The 14,338-nt window shown below is 39.0% G+C and overlaps 1 protein-coding gene across 2 annotated transcripts in view; it reads left to right on the top strand.

Annotated features, from left to right (window-relative positions):
• The first annotated feature begins 388 nt into the window (after nt 1–388).
• Nucleotides 389–14,338, top strand: part of Bves (blood vessel epicardial substance) — a 27,620-nt gene continuing 13,670 nt past the window's right edge. For both annotated transcript variants that reach the window (XR_002822396.1, XM_004637455.2), the window contains exons 1-4: nt 389–644; nt 3,498–3,622; nt 6,329–6,516; nt 7,379–7,487. Coding sequence is in view for 1 of the 2 variants with exons in the window: in XM_004637455.2 (XP_004637512.1) it covers nt 422–644; nt 3,498–3,622; nt 6,329–6,516; nt 7,379–7,487 (645 nt within the window). In the remaining variant the exon portion in view is untranslated. The remainder of the gene's footprint in view (nt 645–3,497; nt 3,623–6,328; nt 6,517–7,378; nt 7,488–14,338) is intronic.

Below are 14,338 nucleotides of genomic sequence, written 5' to 3'. Positions count from 1 at the left end.
TTTTTGTTGTTGGTCTTTTGGAGACAGAGTCTTGATATATGGTTCAGGCTGGCTTTGAGCTTACTTTGTAGCCCAGGCTGGCCTCGAACTCCCAGTAATCCTCCTCCCAAGTGCTAGGATTATAGGTGTGTGTATATACAAATATACACACCATGCCTGGCTATGGGTGTATATTTGTATGCCAGGGAACAGTTGTGCAATCTGTGAAATATATATATATATAATTTCATTTAATCATAAAAGCAAATAAGGTATTATGATTGAATAGATAAGGAAATACCACATGTATTTCCTAACTCATAAGTACTAGTGAAGTCTGTTTACCACTGTCCAGTCACAGAAATCATTTCCTTATAACACTTGTAATATGGGTAACAAAATACATGTTTATGATTTCATTTGTTTTACAGGAATTTTCAGCATGAATTATACAGAGACCAGCTCACTGGCAGAATCAACACTAGGTTTTACAGCTGAGTTAGGAAGTATCAGACCTGTGCCTTCCAATGAGACTACTTGTGAAAACTGGCGAGAGATACATCATCTAGTTTTTCATGTAGCAAATATTTGTTTTGCAGTTGGTTTGGTCATTCCAACTACTCTTCACCTTCATATGATATTTCTTAGAGGGATGTTGACTATAGGTAAGATACCTGAGATTGGGTAGAACTTTGTCATGAATGGCCTTAGATGGGCTTTGTGTTGGAGACTTCAGAGTGATCCTTGTTAGGTCTATAGTGTACCAAAGAATTCAAGTCTTTGTTATTGAATTAGCAACCTACCAAGTATTTTAAAAGCAAAGCCTTTGCATAACACATCTATCCCTTACTTCTGAGAAAAGCTGCATGCTTTCATATATTATTTAGATTTTCCAGATATCAGAACATCTATTCATGTATTCAGTGTGTGGACTTTGAAACTAGATTGTATGACTTGAGTCCTGATAAAACCACCTCATAGAGTTGAGACAAGTGAACGACTATATTCAGTCACATAGTAAGTACTCTACAGTCTCAAACTATCGTTATTTGAAGACATTCAATTGCTGTGGCCAGTAAAATATTGTACAAAAGAAATTACCCATACTTAATTGTTAAAGAAAAACAATTTTTGTTTCTGGTAACCTCAATGAAATAAATCATTAGATTGATTCACTTAAATTTTTTTTTAAAAAACTGCATTAATTACTTTAGCCAGTGATTCTTGACAGATTACTCTGCTTATTTCCCTGATAATGCATTTATTCAGGTGCATTTTTAAGCACCTATAATGTATCAGACAAAGATTGAAGAAGACAGTCTCCATCCCTCAGAAGACAGATGGGAAGCCACAGTGTGAGGGGTTGGATGCTACCATATAAGTGTGCACCCATACGGGGGAGGAGGGGAAGGAGAAGGTGACAGGCTCAGCAGGAAAGTGACACAGGTGCATTGAGGGCAGACCAATTCTGCCAGCTTTTGGAAGATGAGCGGGATTTTTTTGAATGTGTGCATTACCTTGGCCAACGGCACAGAAAGAAGGGAAACTTACCAATACATTGAGGTGGATGAAGAGTAGCTCATGTATGAAAAATACTAGACGGGGTTAGAAGGCTTCCTGAAAGGCAATTTTTGACTCTTCTGTGACCACGTCACCCCTGAGTTAGGTGGGAATTACAGCAGAAGAGTAGAGTATTATACAGAAAAAATAAAGACCACATCTTATATATACATAAAAAAAAAGTCCAGGCAGAGGTATCTGGAGGTAATTGGCATCAACTCAGTAGCTTCAGTAACTACAGTTCCGTCTTCAGTTCCATGATGTTTGCTTTGGCCCAAAATGCACTATGTTGTCTTCCAGTTAGAAACATTCAACAAACGGTGCAAGGCAGAGCCACTAGAAGTGTGCATTCCATGACAAATTTGGCAACACTGTATTAGTTGGTGGAACCACATTCCACATTGCTGTATGGACATACTATATATAGCAACACAAATTGGAGTAGAATGGAGCCTTTCTCCTGCTGGCAGTCACCCCAGAGGAATGGGGACATCAGTAACGATGCCAACTGATCTAATACAGCTAAATTGTTTTGAAATCAAATCATAATTGATGCCAATTAAAAGCACTATGTCCATTAAAATATGGTGTATTGAAATAAAGTATAATTGAAAACTTCAAAAAAATCCAAATTTGAATTTTAAGACAGTTGTGGAAATCAAATGGACCAAAGAAATCATCTAGTCCAGTATTTTAGTCTATACATGAGGAAGGTGAGGCCAGGTAAAGTGACAAGCCTTATTTAGATGTGCCCAAATAACTCTGATGTAAAAGAATTGATGATAACTTTTTGTTATCTTAGCTTTTGTGTCCATATATGTTGATATATTTATATATTAGTTGATAATTTCACCTTAAAAATACATTAACTCTACCTAAGATGGATCAAGAGAAACTGATATTGTATATAACATTAGAAGAAGTAAGGTATCACCAAATGAAAATTCATTTGTCATGGGTATCACCAAATGAAAATTCAGGTGACTAAAAAGTTTTGATATAACATTTGGACTCAGTATTAATGAACATACAAAATAAAATATAATTCTTTAACATCAGATGCAGAGTTTTCAGATTTTATTTTGACAGCCAGATACATTCTGAAATAGTAGCTTTATAAATTTTGGCAAACCTTTTTGGAAAATCATGCTTCATATCATCCAAAGCAATAAACCTCGCCTTCAGGTAATACATCTTAGGCAAACAATCACAAATACAGATGCTTTTATGTATGAAATTGTTTTTCCTTACCAAAAATTGCCCTCTGTGTTTAATAGGGAGGGAGTTAAAGATTAATATTTAATCAGTTTTAGCCACTAAAATCTATACTTACAAAGAGTTTTAATGAAATGGGAAAACTTGTAATGAAAAATGTTTTAAAATTATATATTCAGTAGGTTTTCTTTTTGATAATACTACATGACTAACATATCATTGAATTATCAACTTACGATTTTTTTAATTATAGAATTACAGATTTTTCTTCCCGTTTAAAAAATTCTCTCTTTGGGCTGGGAATATAGCTCAGTGGTAGACTGCTCGCCTGGCCCATGTGAGGCCTTAGATTCACTCTCCAGCCATATTTAAAGCAAAAAAGAAAAACATATTCTATGTTATGCAAATATTCTACAACAAAGGATACTTTTTCTTTAAAGTAAAAAAAAAAAATTGAAATTGTGATATCCACCTTACGTATTTGAGAAGGACTTTTTTTGGGTAGGCTCTGGCTGCCGAAAGGGAGCGTCTGGTGTGGCATGTGAAACTGGGGATTGAACCGCCGTCCTCCGCACCTGACTGGGTTTGCCCACGCAGGCGCTTAAGCAACTGAACTAACCAACAAGCCCCCTACCTTACGTATTGTAAAGTACATTGGACTTATAGACAATGGATGAGAAATTTATTGTTACTTGCTAAAGTCATTCTATATATCTGACGTGTTAAACTCCGCCCTCCATCAGGCTGTGCCCTCCACATTGTGTGGGCCACTCTCTACCGCTGTGCCTTGGACGTGATGATCTGGAACGCTGTGTTCCTGGGAGTCAACATTCTGCATCTTTCCTACCTTTTGTACAAGAAGAGACCGGTAATTACTACAATTTTTTAATAAGAAAGAGACTTTAAATGTAAAAGCTTTAAAAGCATTTTGTTTAGACTTTAGGATGAATATCTAATATCTTTAGTCCCTTTAATATCATTTTCTGAAGATTGGGTTTTCTATTTGTAAATGTCTAAAAGTGTAATATTTGAGAACTGTGAGATTTGGTCTATAAATGAGTTTTTAGACCTTTTAAAACCATTAGGCATGAAAGAACATGAATAATACTCTTTTAAAATTACTAATAGATAACTAGTTCATGTTCCTTTTTAATGTAACGACTATATATTTTTCTTCTTATACCCAAAATTTTCACTTTAGATGGGTAGTTACCAAATACCAGTATTTAACTTTTTCTTTTCATTTTTATTATTTATCTATTTGGTATAGGGTTTTGCTGCGCAGCTTGGACTTGTAGTGATTCTCCTGTTTCAGCCTCCCCAGTGCTGGGATTACTGGCATGCATACCACACCTGTTTTGGGGGGCTGGCATGGCATGCCCAGGGTTCATAACATGTGCTACTAAGGATAGAGACTGGGTCCTTGAGCTTGCAAGGCAGGCTCTTAGACCGCTGAGCGATCTCTGCAGCCCTAAATTTTTATTTTCAACTCTTGATTTATTTTACTAGATTTCCTTGCTCATATCAAGAAAAAAAGTAAAGCAGGGAAAATTGCATGGCTTCTAGGAATCATTCCATGCATATTTACTGAGTCCCCTAAGCATATACAGACATTCAGTAAATTAAAACATGTAATGCTTGCCCTATGTTTAAGGCTAGACCTACATGCAGGAAAACCATTAGCAAACAGAGAGTTAACAGGAGGTTCAAGTTTGAATGATACAGATGATGTGTGTAATAGACATTCCACTACAGTGTAACCTCCTCAATCATGGTAAGTCAGTGTGCGTTGCTTTATTGATTGTATTGGTCAGCTTCTCTAGGGTATGCTGGATAATAACCTGACCCATACCTGAACATGGATAATAACCTGACCCTTAACAACAGTGGGCTTTTTTCTCACCTGCCTTATATGTTGCCTCTGGTGGCCATGTGTCAGGTGCAATTATACTCCATTATCCAGTTCACTTCAGGGTCTCTGCTGAAGGAGCAAGTTCTGTTGGGAACGTGTATTTTCAGAGCAGAGGGAAAAGTACAAGAGAACAAAAGAGAAATGCCCAGCGTACCATAGCATGTTTGCTTAGAAGGAACATAATGTCACCTTTTGCTCATATTTCATTGGCTAAAGCAAGTGATATGGCCAAGCCTGCTAATGTGGAGAGTAAGGAGGGTGAGGGAATGAATAATCCTCTATAGGCCCTGGAACGGCAAATAAGAGCAGGATATAATGTGCACACTTACTGTTACAGTCCCTGTTCTGTCAGCCATAACTGGCATATATTAGGTGCTCAGGACAAGTTTTGGTGCGTAGGTACTTCTGGAGAGAATTAAGAGGACTTCAAGAAGAAATTGGGTCTTGAGCTGAGACTTGCAGGCTGAGTAGGATCAGAACGCGCGTCACTAGGTTTTCAGATGCTTTGTTTGTTACTGCGCCACCTTGGACAGTGTACATGCTGGAAGTGGGACGTATCTGTGAATAAATCGTTTTATATGCTCATTACTAGAGGCCTGGAGTGGGAGAGATAGATGAGTGTAATTATGGAGATGACAGTTCCTAAAGAGCTGAACTTTCTAGAACCCTTGAATACAAGCTTTATAAATTGCTGCTGTGATTGACGCACCAAATAAGATTCAGCGTCTGTACTTTTGTTTATTCTCAGGCTGTCAAACTATTTTCTTAAAAAATATAATGATGCTTCTTCATCAGAATGAAACGTCAGGATCCCTAGGCTCACTGCAGATGCTACAGGGACAGCACGTGGCAGCAGCTCTCATGGTCTGGATCTGTAGGCTTTGTAGTGTGTCTGTCAGAGATTTCACTGGGGCAGAGTTCACCCCCAGTGAAGTACTGATTTTTTTCTGTCCACCCAATTATTGTGACTTCCGGAGCCAGCCCCTGATCATGCCTGTGGCATGACCCTGGCCTGAGAAAAATCTAACACCAGAGATGATAAAGCCATTTATTTCTCTTCCTGCAGTAGCCAGCTTTATTCACCAGAAGGATTCTCCATCTACAGGGTTTAGGATGAAACTGCTACACTGAACTCTTTCATACCCTCATCATTTCCTTCCTATGGCATGCAGAAATATGAAGCAGTGATTGCAGCCGGGGGGTTTGTTTTCCTCTAAATAATTATATGGAGATAAAATGTTTAATATAAATGCGGTATTTGGTAATTTATTTATGTGAAACGAAGTTTTGCAGATAAAATGAAGAAAGTGCTATTTGAAGAAAGTGCTGTGGTTGGGAAGGTGAATGCTGTAACAACTTCCAAAATCGCACCAGCTGATCTATGGTCAGTAAAATAAGGCGTGATTGACAGGGCCAGTCTTTGCTTATGCTGTCAGAGTTGATTTTAACTGCAAAAAAAAGTGCCCTTTTAGCAAATAAAGTTGAAACTTACACCACTGCTGGAGACTTCAGCATAAGACTTCATTGACCTAAAAACAGAAGTGTGCTGATGTGTTCAAGAGAAGGGTGATTTGTTTATTATCAAAACCATATTTGCACCACCCAAGTCAGTATTTTGAGGTTGCTGTTTCAGTTCCACTTCTCGCCTTTGTTGCATTTCAGGTAAAGATCGAAAGAGAACTCAGTGGCATCTACCGGCGATTGTTTGAACCACTCCATGTGCCTCCAGATTTGTTCAGAAGATTAACTGGACAGTTTTGCATGATTCAAACCTTGAAAAAGGGCCAAACTTATGCTGCAGAGGACAAAACCTCAGTTGATGACCGTCTGAGTATTCTCCTGAAGGGAAGGTATGGAAATTGGAATTCCTAGATGGCCCTGAATATTTTCATAACTCTGGGAAGGAAATAAGTGAAAAGAGATGTTGTCAATGAATGGATAAAGTAGTCGAGTGTGGTGGTGATAGAATTCCATTTTACAGTGAAACTCTGGCATGCTGGACAGAAACATGTTGTATCTTGGTAGATTTCCCTGCTTTGAATTTTGTTTCTGTCAAAAATTTCAGTTGTGGGGCTGGGGAGATGGCTCAGTAGAATAAGTGCTTGCTTGGCAAGCACAAGGGCCTGAGTTCAATCCCCGGTTCTGCCAATAAATAAATAAACAAACAAACAGACAAACAAACAAACTTGTTTGATAAAAAAAAATTTCAGTTGTGACTATTTTTGACCATTTTTCAGCTATTTAAAGTTCAGTCAGAATTTACTAGCATTGAAATTCAAGAAAGTTATGTGTACATTAGAGGTGATTTGCTTACTTTTTGAATATCATAAAAATATAACATCTATGAACATCATCCATGTGGGAAAGAGCCAGTGGGTGCTATTATGTGGGCATAATTACTGATAACATCCCTTTGCCTCTCAGAAGTCTCCCAGTTTGAGTAACAAATGATGTAATCACTCCAGCAATTACCATCTGAAAGCACATTACTGGTTTAATGGCAGATGCTGCTTTTGTCTTCCTTGTATTATGTCTTGCAACGATTCTGTTTTAGGAAGTGTTTTCAACTCTTTGTCATCTGTGGGATCTCTCAAACTTAAGTATAAATTATAATCCTGAAAAAAGAAAGAATCCTATAAGATTGTGGTGCTTTTGAAGATTGTCATGTTATTTGTGAAATACATGCTTATTAACATTGTTTTCTATTATCAGAATGAAGGTCTCCTATAGAGGACATTTTCTGCATAATATTTATCCCTGTGCCTTTATAGATTCTCCTGAATTTAGATCAACTCAGATGCACAAAGGTGAAAAATTCCAGGTATGGTATGATTTTTAAAGGTAGAAGCTAATTCATAGTTCATTCAAAATCCAGTAGTGGCTAGGGATATAGCTCAGCAGCACAAGTGACTGCCTGGCAAGCACAAGGCACTGGGTTTGATTCCCAGTACAAAAAAAAAAGAAAGGGAATCCAAAATCCAATGGTTATGAAGAGAATGTGGCCATGATTTATTGAAAGAAGAAGTTACCATATGGCTATATGCTATACAAATACTATATATGAGTATAATCTCATTTAAAACACTTAAAATGTTTATGTGTATTAGCCCCTTCCCACTACTGAGACGAAGTACCCAGTACTCTCACAACTTAAAGGAGGACAGGTTTATTTTGGTTCATAGTTTACTCCATGGTCAGCTGGTGCCAGGGCAGGAATGGCATGGTAGAAAGGACTAGGACAGGGAAGCTGTTCCACCTGTGGAAGTCTGGAAGCAGAGAAGGGAGGAGCGAAAGATACTAATACACTTTCTGAGGTCGTGACCTAGGTGCCCTCCCTCCAAGCAGACCGTACTTCCTAATAGTACATTCAGCTATTGAACTCCTAAGAGGATGAATGCACTGATAAGTATACTGCGGCCATAATCCTTCCACACACGTGAGAATTTGGGGGGACATTTAAAATCTAAACCATAATATTCCACCCCTCATTCCAAAAAGATTCATGTCCACCTCATTATGCAAAAAGCATTTTGTCAATCACTAAGAGTCACCAAAGTTTTAATAGTCCTAGCATTGCTGAAAAACCCAAGTCCAGAGTCTCCTCTGAGACTCAATCCACATTCTTAGCTGTGAGCCCATTAAAAATCCAAAAGGAAGTTAAATAGTTCTAACATACCGTGCCCAGGGTAAATACTTCCATTGCAGATGAGGAAAAATAGAGAGCTAGAAAGGAATGGGATCCAAGAAAGACCGCGATTCAGCAGGGCAAACACTAAATGTAGCTCCATGTCCAGTACCCAAGGCAATGTGATGATTCAGTGTGAACTCCAGAGGGCATGCATCATTAGCTACAGCACATACAGCCTCTTTCTTGGACAGACCTGCTCAGTGCTGGTTGTTTTCCTAGGCAGATGACCCACATTCCAGCATTTTGAAATCCTTGAGGTTTCCACCACACTTCTGGCTTCACTCTCCCAACTTCATGTATTGCTCTCTCAGGGTCACACTGCCTGGCCTCCCAGGCCTTCCTCTCAAATCTGGTTTAAGCTTCCATGACCCCGTAACCCTTGCATTGTGAATGCTTATAAAACCAGTAGCATGTGGTTGGTGCCAGTGAGACCAGAAGCCAGGCCCCTTAGATCATGATTATAGTGGCCTCTGAGTACCAAGCACTGTGAAATTAATCTTGGTGAACTGCTTCCCTCAGTGAGTTTTCTTTAGAAGGGGGCATAAGGGTTTTCTTTTCAAATAACTTTATAGTTTTTTACTACAGAGCTTGCAATGGGTGGGGTTTAGCTGATTCCTGAGATGGCTTCAAGCTATCTCTCCTGTGATTCTGGTACAAAATACTTGTGTTTTTGTTTTGTTTTTTTGATACAGGGTTTCATTATGCAGTTCAGGTTGTCCTTGAACTTACTTTGTAGCTCAGAATGGGCTCCCACTTGCAGCACTCCTCCTGCCTCAGCCTCCTGAGTGCTGGGATTACAGGCCTGCAGCCCCATGTCCAGCTAGCTTTATTTTCTTGCTGCTCTTCTCAGCAACTATGCTTTCCTTTGCTTCAACTATGGAGATGCTTTCTTTCTGAGGAAAGTAGTAACTGTTCATATTCAGTTCTGCCTTTGCTCCTGTATTCGCAGTGGGCATCTGGCTAAAAGCAGTCAGAAGTACCCATGCCAGCCTGAATGCCAAGCTACTTCGAAATTGCCCCACAAGCTTAATTAATCCCCAGCTTTAATCTTAGTTTCCCGTCAAGTCTCGGGATGTGGGCAGAATGCAGACACATTTTCTGCCAGCATGCGACACTCATGACCGGTGGAGTCCTTGTTCCCAAGTAAAGCCTCAGGAGTCTGGCCTTTACTGTCTGCACTTCTTTCAGCATTCTGGCATTGTGTCAGCCAAACTCTCCCATCAAGCTCAGTTTATAGCATCTCCATATTTTTCAAAGTCCTCCTGTGAGCCAGTTCTACAGGCTTGAAAATCACATGGTCAGGTACAGTCATTACAATGACCCTACCTGTCTGGTACTGAAACCTCTATGAACAATTTTCCACACAAATAAAAATTTTGGGGGACTTGTTAGATCTAAAGATATATTCTATTTTAGCGAAGATGGTAATATTTCTAGTTTATGGTTTTTAAACTTTCATTTTACTTATTTGAATTTGTGTATTTTCACCATAGAAAATATCTAGTTTTTATTGTGAGAAAAAAAGAAAGTGTCTTTGTAGATAATCAGTGTACCTGAAACATGTAATGATGCACTTTTATTAGGAAAAAAATCTTACTTTGCCATAGAAAATTTCTTTTAGCAATCATTATGAACAAATGAATGATTTTACCCTTTTGTGTTCAGTGAGTGTTTTTAAGGGCAAAGAGTGAAATCCTTCACAGCAATTTGAGAGTAGACTGCTTGGTATAATTCTTTTGTATTTTTTATTTGCCTTATTACATGACACTTCATTCTAATTCTTTCTGTGAGTACCCAGATCTCCTATTTATTGCTGGTAGGAAAATAATCAAGAACATACAGGAGCGTTTCCTTACAGTTTAAGCCTCTAGATAAATAGCAATTAAGGAACTATCCTGAGCAATAAGGTCTATCTGTCTAGGTACAAAATGAAACTGAAGAGGATGATGCCACCTGAGGGAAGAAGAAATGCCAGTGTTTCGGGGTGGCAGACTCTTGTTTTGAGACTCTCACAGTCTCATTTCAAGATGCCAGATAACTTGAGATGCCACAGAGAAGATAAAAATAACATCTTATAGGCATACCGTTTAATTTTCATTCACATGATTTCAGCCTCACCCACTCCCTTCAGGCCTGAGTAACTGGCCTCACTAATTACACATTTTGTTAAAATTAAATGCATTTTATGGAAGGTCTCATAGCCCTTTACTGATACGTGTGACACTGTTCCCACACTGGCTATGCTTAAGAGGCAGAAAGAGGAAGTTAATGCTGAGTCCAGCTCTTGTGGTTTACACTGTCATCTTGTCACTGAGCTCAGCAATGCCCTGAGATTTACACTGTTCCTGGATCTTTAGTTACTACTATCTGCAAATGAGGACGGAGCCACTTCTTTCTTCTTGTCTTTTTTCCTCTCAACTCCTGACAGTTGCTTCTTCCAAAGCCCAGTGTTTGTCTATTGCATCTGCTTCTCTGTGTACACTAGCAAGTGGCCTTAAATGATAACTCACATTAGCATACTGCACTGAAGAATGTGGGATTTGGGATGTAGTAGGAACCAAACCTTTGTTTCCATAAGCAGCAGATTCCTGAGAGGCCAGGAATACAAAAGTATACTGCCTTTTTCACAGGACTTCAAATGATATTACATTTATAATGAAGTTAACAAAAAGTAATTCCTACCACTAATACAGTTGTTTTTCTTCTTTGAAACTGGAGGTTCCATTGTGGTAGTTCACAATGGTTGCTGGTGATTAATGTGGGATTCCAACTAAAATTGAGGTTGCATACATAGATGAAGGGTTCTGATTCATCCTTGGACATTAGCAGTCAGTTTTTCTCTACTTCTCTGTGTAGAATCTGGAGTGGCATTTTGTAACTGGCCAGTGTATGAAAATTACTCTAGCATCATCAAGACTATTCCTGTACAGTCTGAGCTAACACTGTCAAAGTAAACCCTTGGGAGAGGTTTTGCCGTGATTATTTACAAAATGTTCCTGTTGGCAGATACTCAAGAGTAACATATAACTGGTACTCTTCTGTGTGGGAGGATTACATATAGAGCCTCTGTTCTGCTTTATGTCAGGATGCCTCCCCCCCAAGTCTCATGTCGGCTTGTGGGGCGAGTTTTTTGGAGAGAGCTGAATATAGAGTTTGTGATTCCTTATTGTGTAGTGCTGGGATTGGCAGTGAGTGCTAAATCTGCCCTAGATGGATGAAGGGTTCTGATTCATCCTTTGTTATTACCAGTCAGCTCTTTACTTCTCTGTAGAGTTTGGAGTGACATTTTGTAATTGGCCAGCATATGAAAACTGCTATAGCAGCATCGAGCCTCTTCCTGTACAGCTAGAGCTAACTCCATCAAAGTAAACCTTTGGGAGATTTTGGATTTGGGATGTAATAGGAACCAAACCTTTGTCTCCCTAGAGTGAGTAGCCTGCATATGATATAAGGGAGGAACAGAGGCTTGCTTTCCCTTTGGCGCCCTTTGCTCTTATAACTTTTGCTGTATTCTGTTGCCATGAACTGTTGCCCTCTGCCAGACCACCCTGCCTCAGAGATGGCAGATTATGGACTGAAATCTCCACAAACTGAGTTAAACAAACCTTTCCTCCTTTAATTTTGGGTGTTGGGTATTTTATCTCCGCAATGAGAGAGAAGTTACCAAAACAGTCTCTTACCGAAGCAAGTTCTCTAGTGAAAAAACATCATGTGCTTCCAGGGCCAATTTCTTAACTCCTTATGCCACTCGCAGAGGACACTCACAACCACTTTTCAGTGGTTGCCTATCTGCCTAGTACCTCCTGAGCTCATCCTTCCCTCGAGGGAGCATTCTGACAAGCAACTATGTCTTGAATTTTTACTTCTTTAAATTCTTTCTGTGGGGCCACGGTGATGGCTCAGTGGAATAAGCGCTTCCCTGGCAAGCGCAAGGGCCTGAGTTCAATCCCCGGTTCCGCCAATAAATAAATAAATAAAAATTAAAAATTCTTTCTGTGGTCAGGGTATTGGTGAATTATACAGTATAACAAAACAAAAAGAAGGAAAAAAAGGCAAGTGGATCCAGTAATTCCTTTGGAATTGCACAGTGGCTTAGAGTGCTGCTCAGGTAAAGGTGTAGTAATTCTAACAGTAACAGACATAGCGATAGCGCTGAAGAACAAAGCCTCGCAGTTCTCTCTAGGTGCTTGTGGCTGTTTGGTACCTACACACCACAGCTTCCCATTAGAGCCACTGGAGTCTACAAGACAGAAGTAGTAGTGTTTGGTGTTTGGTTTCTTTTTCTTTGTTTGGTTTTTATTGACACCAAGGGAAGAGGAATGTGTTGGAGACATATATCCTTGTGTTTGTGAAACAAATGAACACTGTGTTTTACATGATATTTAAAGAAAACATTCCTTTTTTTTTTTTAGAAAACATTATCTTAATATTAAGTATGTATTTTAGTGAAGGTGTAAAGCAGTTTAACCTGCCAGTTTCAACTGTGCCATACACAGTACCTGTGACAGCTCAGATGAGTGGACCTCTTCTGGATAGTTCTGTGTTTACTGGTGTGTGAAGTGTTATATTATGTGTGGAAAAATAGTACATTTTCCTCTTAGGACAAGGCACTGATCCTCATGTCAGACTGCTGTTTCCAGTTCTAGCTCATCAGCAGTTTCTTTATAGCGCTGTCAAAGTGACCTAATGACTTCAGAAGTATGTTTATTTTATAGAAGCTTTAAAATCTCTCATCAAATCCCCCCTTTTTATAAGGACAGGCATATTATACCAGAGGCCCATCATAAAATTTTTCATTAAAAATACTTTTTACTTGGTTATTGTGACAGGAAATCATTAAATAAAACTATCTGCCTGGCAGAAATGAAGCATTAGCTCCTAAGAGAGATTAGCTATCAACTAACTACTGGCTTCCAATTAGATGCCTGCTACGGTGGACCTGTAAGTTAACTCATACATTCTATAGGTGTTGCTTGTTACTTGAGTGCTGATGTTCAGTTTATATTCATTAATAATTAAAAAACATATATAAAGTAATTTTCAACTTAAAAAATGAATTTTCTAGGCAAATTTTAGTGTCACAGTCAATGTCTTGGCCCAGAGGAAACTTGAGGCTGTTCACAAGTTTGAAGAGAAGTTAAATGCCATGGACATCACCTAAGTGGACGTACAGTATCTTTTCCTGGGAGATTTCCAACTTCTCACCCTACTACATGTGAATTATATTTTCCAGAGTTACATAGTACATCTGTATAATGAAAAGACCTCGGTTCCTCTAAACTCTCTTTAGCACTTAGTTGTGGTAATTACTTTTCTGTTATTGCTCCGATGGAACAGTTTTCGGTTGCCTTCCATTTTACCTTCCCACATCCTACTGTTTGTGAATTCCCTGGGGTGAGGTTGACCCTATACTTGTCACCCAGTGAGTCTTGGCATGTTGGCACATTTCTTACTGTTGCTAGCTTCCTTCACTAGATTGTCAACACTGTGTTGTTATGTCAGCTCTTCCTCATGAGGGCCATCAGTAGATTGGATGGTCCATTGTGGGCACGTGGTCAAATTACTTTTTATGAGATCTTCTTGGTGAATATTGGATGCATTGGGTGGGATTTGGCTTGCTGCAAAATATCATCCCCTAGTTATTCTCCTTCTGATTTTCCTTCTGTATTTCTCAAAACACTGCCACCTGAGATTGTTACAGTCATTTATTTATTATCAGTGTCTCCTTCAAGAGTGTAAGCTTCATGGGATAAGAACTGTGTCTTATTTACCACTTTATTTATTTAATTTATTTATTTATTTGCTGGAACTGGGGATTGAACTCAGGCCCTTGCACTTGCCAGGGAAGTGCTTATTCTACTGAGCCATCTCCCCAGCCCCTAATTTTTTAAGAAGTAGGGTTTTATACAATAGAGCAGTACTCTGACATAATGAAGGATGAATCAGAGACTTTCTTGTTAGAGGCCCCTGAAATGGGCTCGAGT

The sequence above is a fragment of the Octodon degus genome, unplaced genomic scaffold (genome assembly GCF_000260255.1).
Source record: "Octodon degus isolate 3935 unplaced genomic scaffold, OctDeg1.0 scaffold00090, whole genome shotgun sequence".
NCBI lineage: Eukaryota > Metazoa > Chordata > Mammalia > Rodentia > Octodontidae > Octodon > Octodon degus.
The sequence above is the reverse complement of the archived record's forward strand: the minus strand, read 5'-3'. Positions and strand labels throughout refer to the sequence as shown.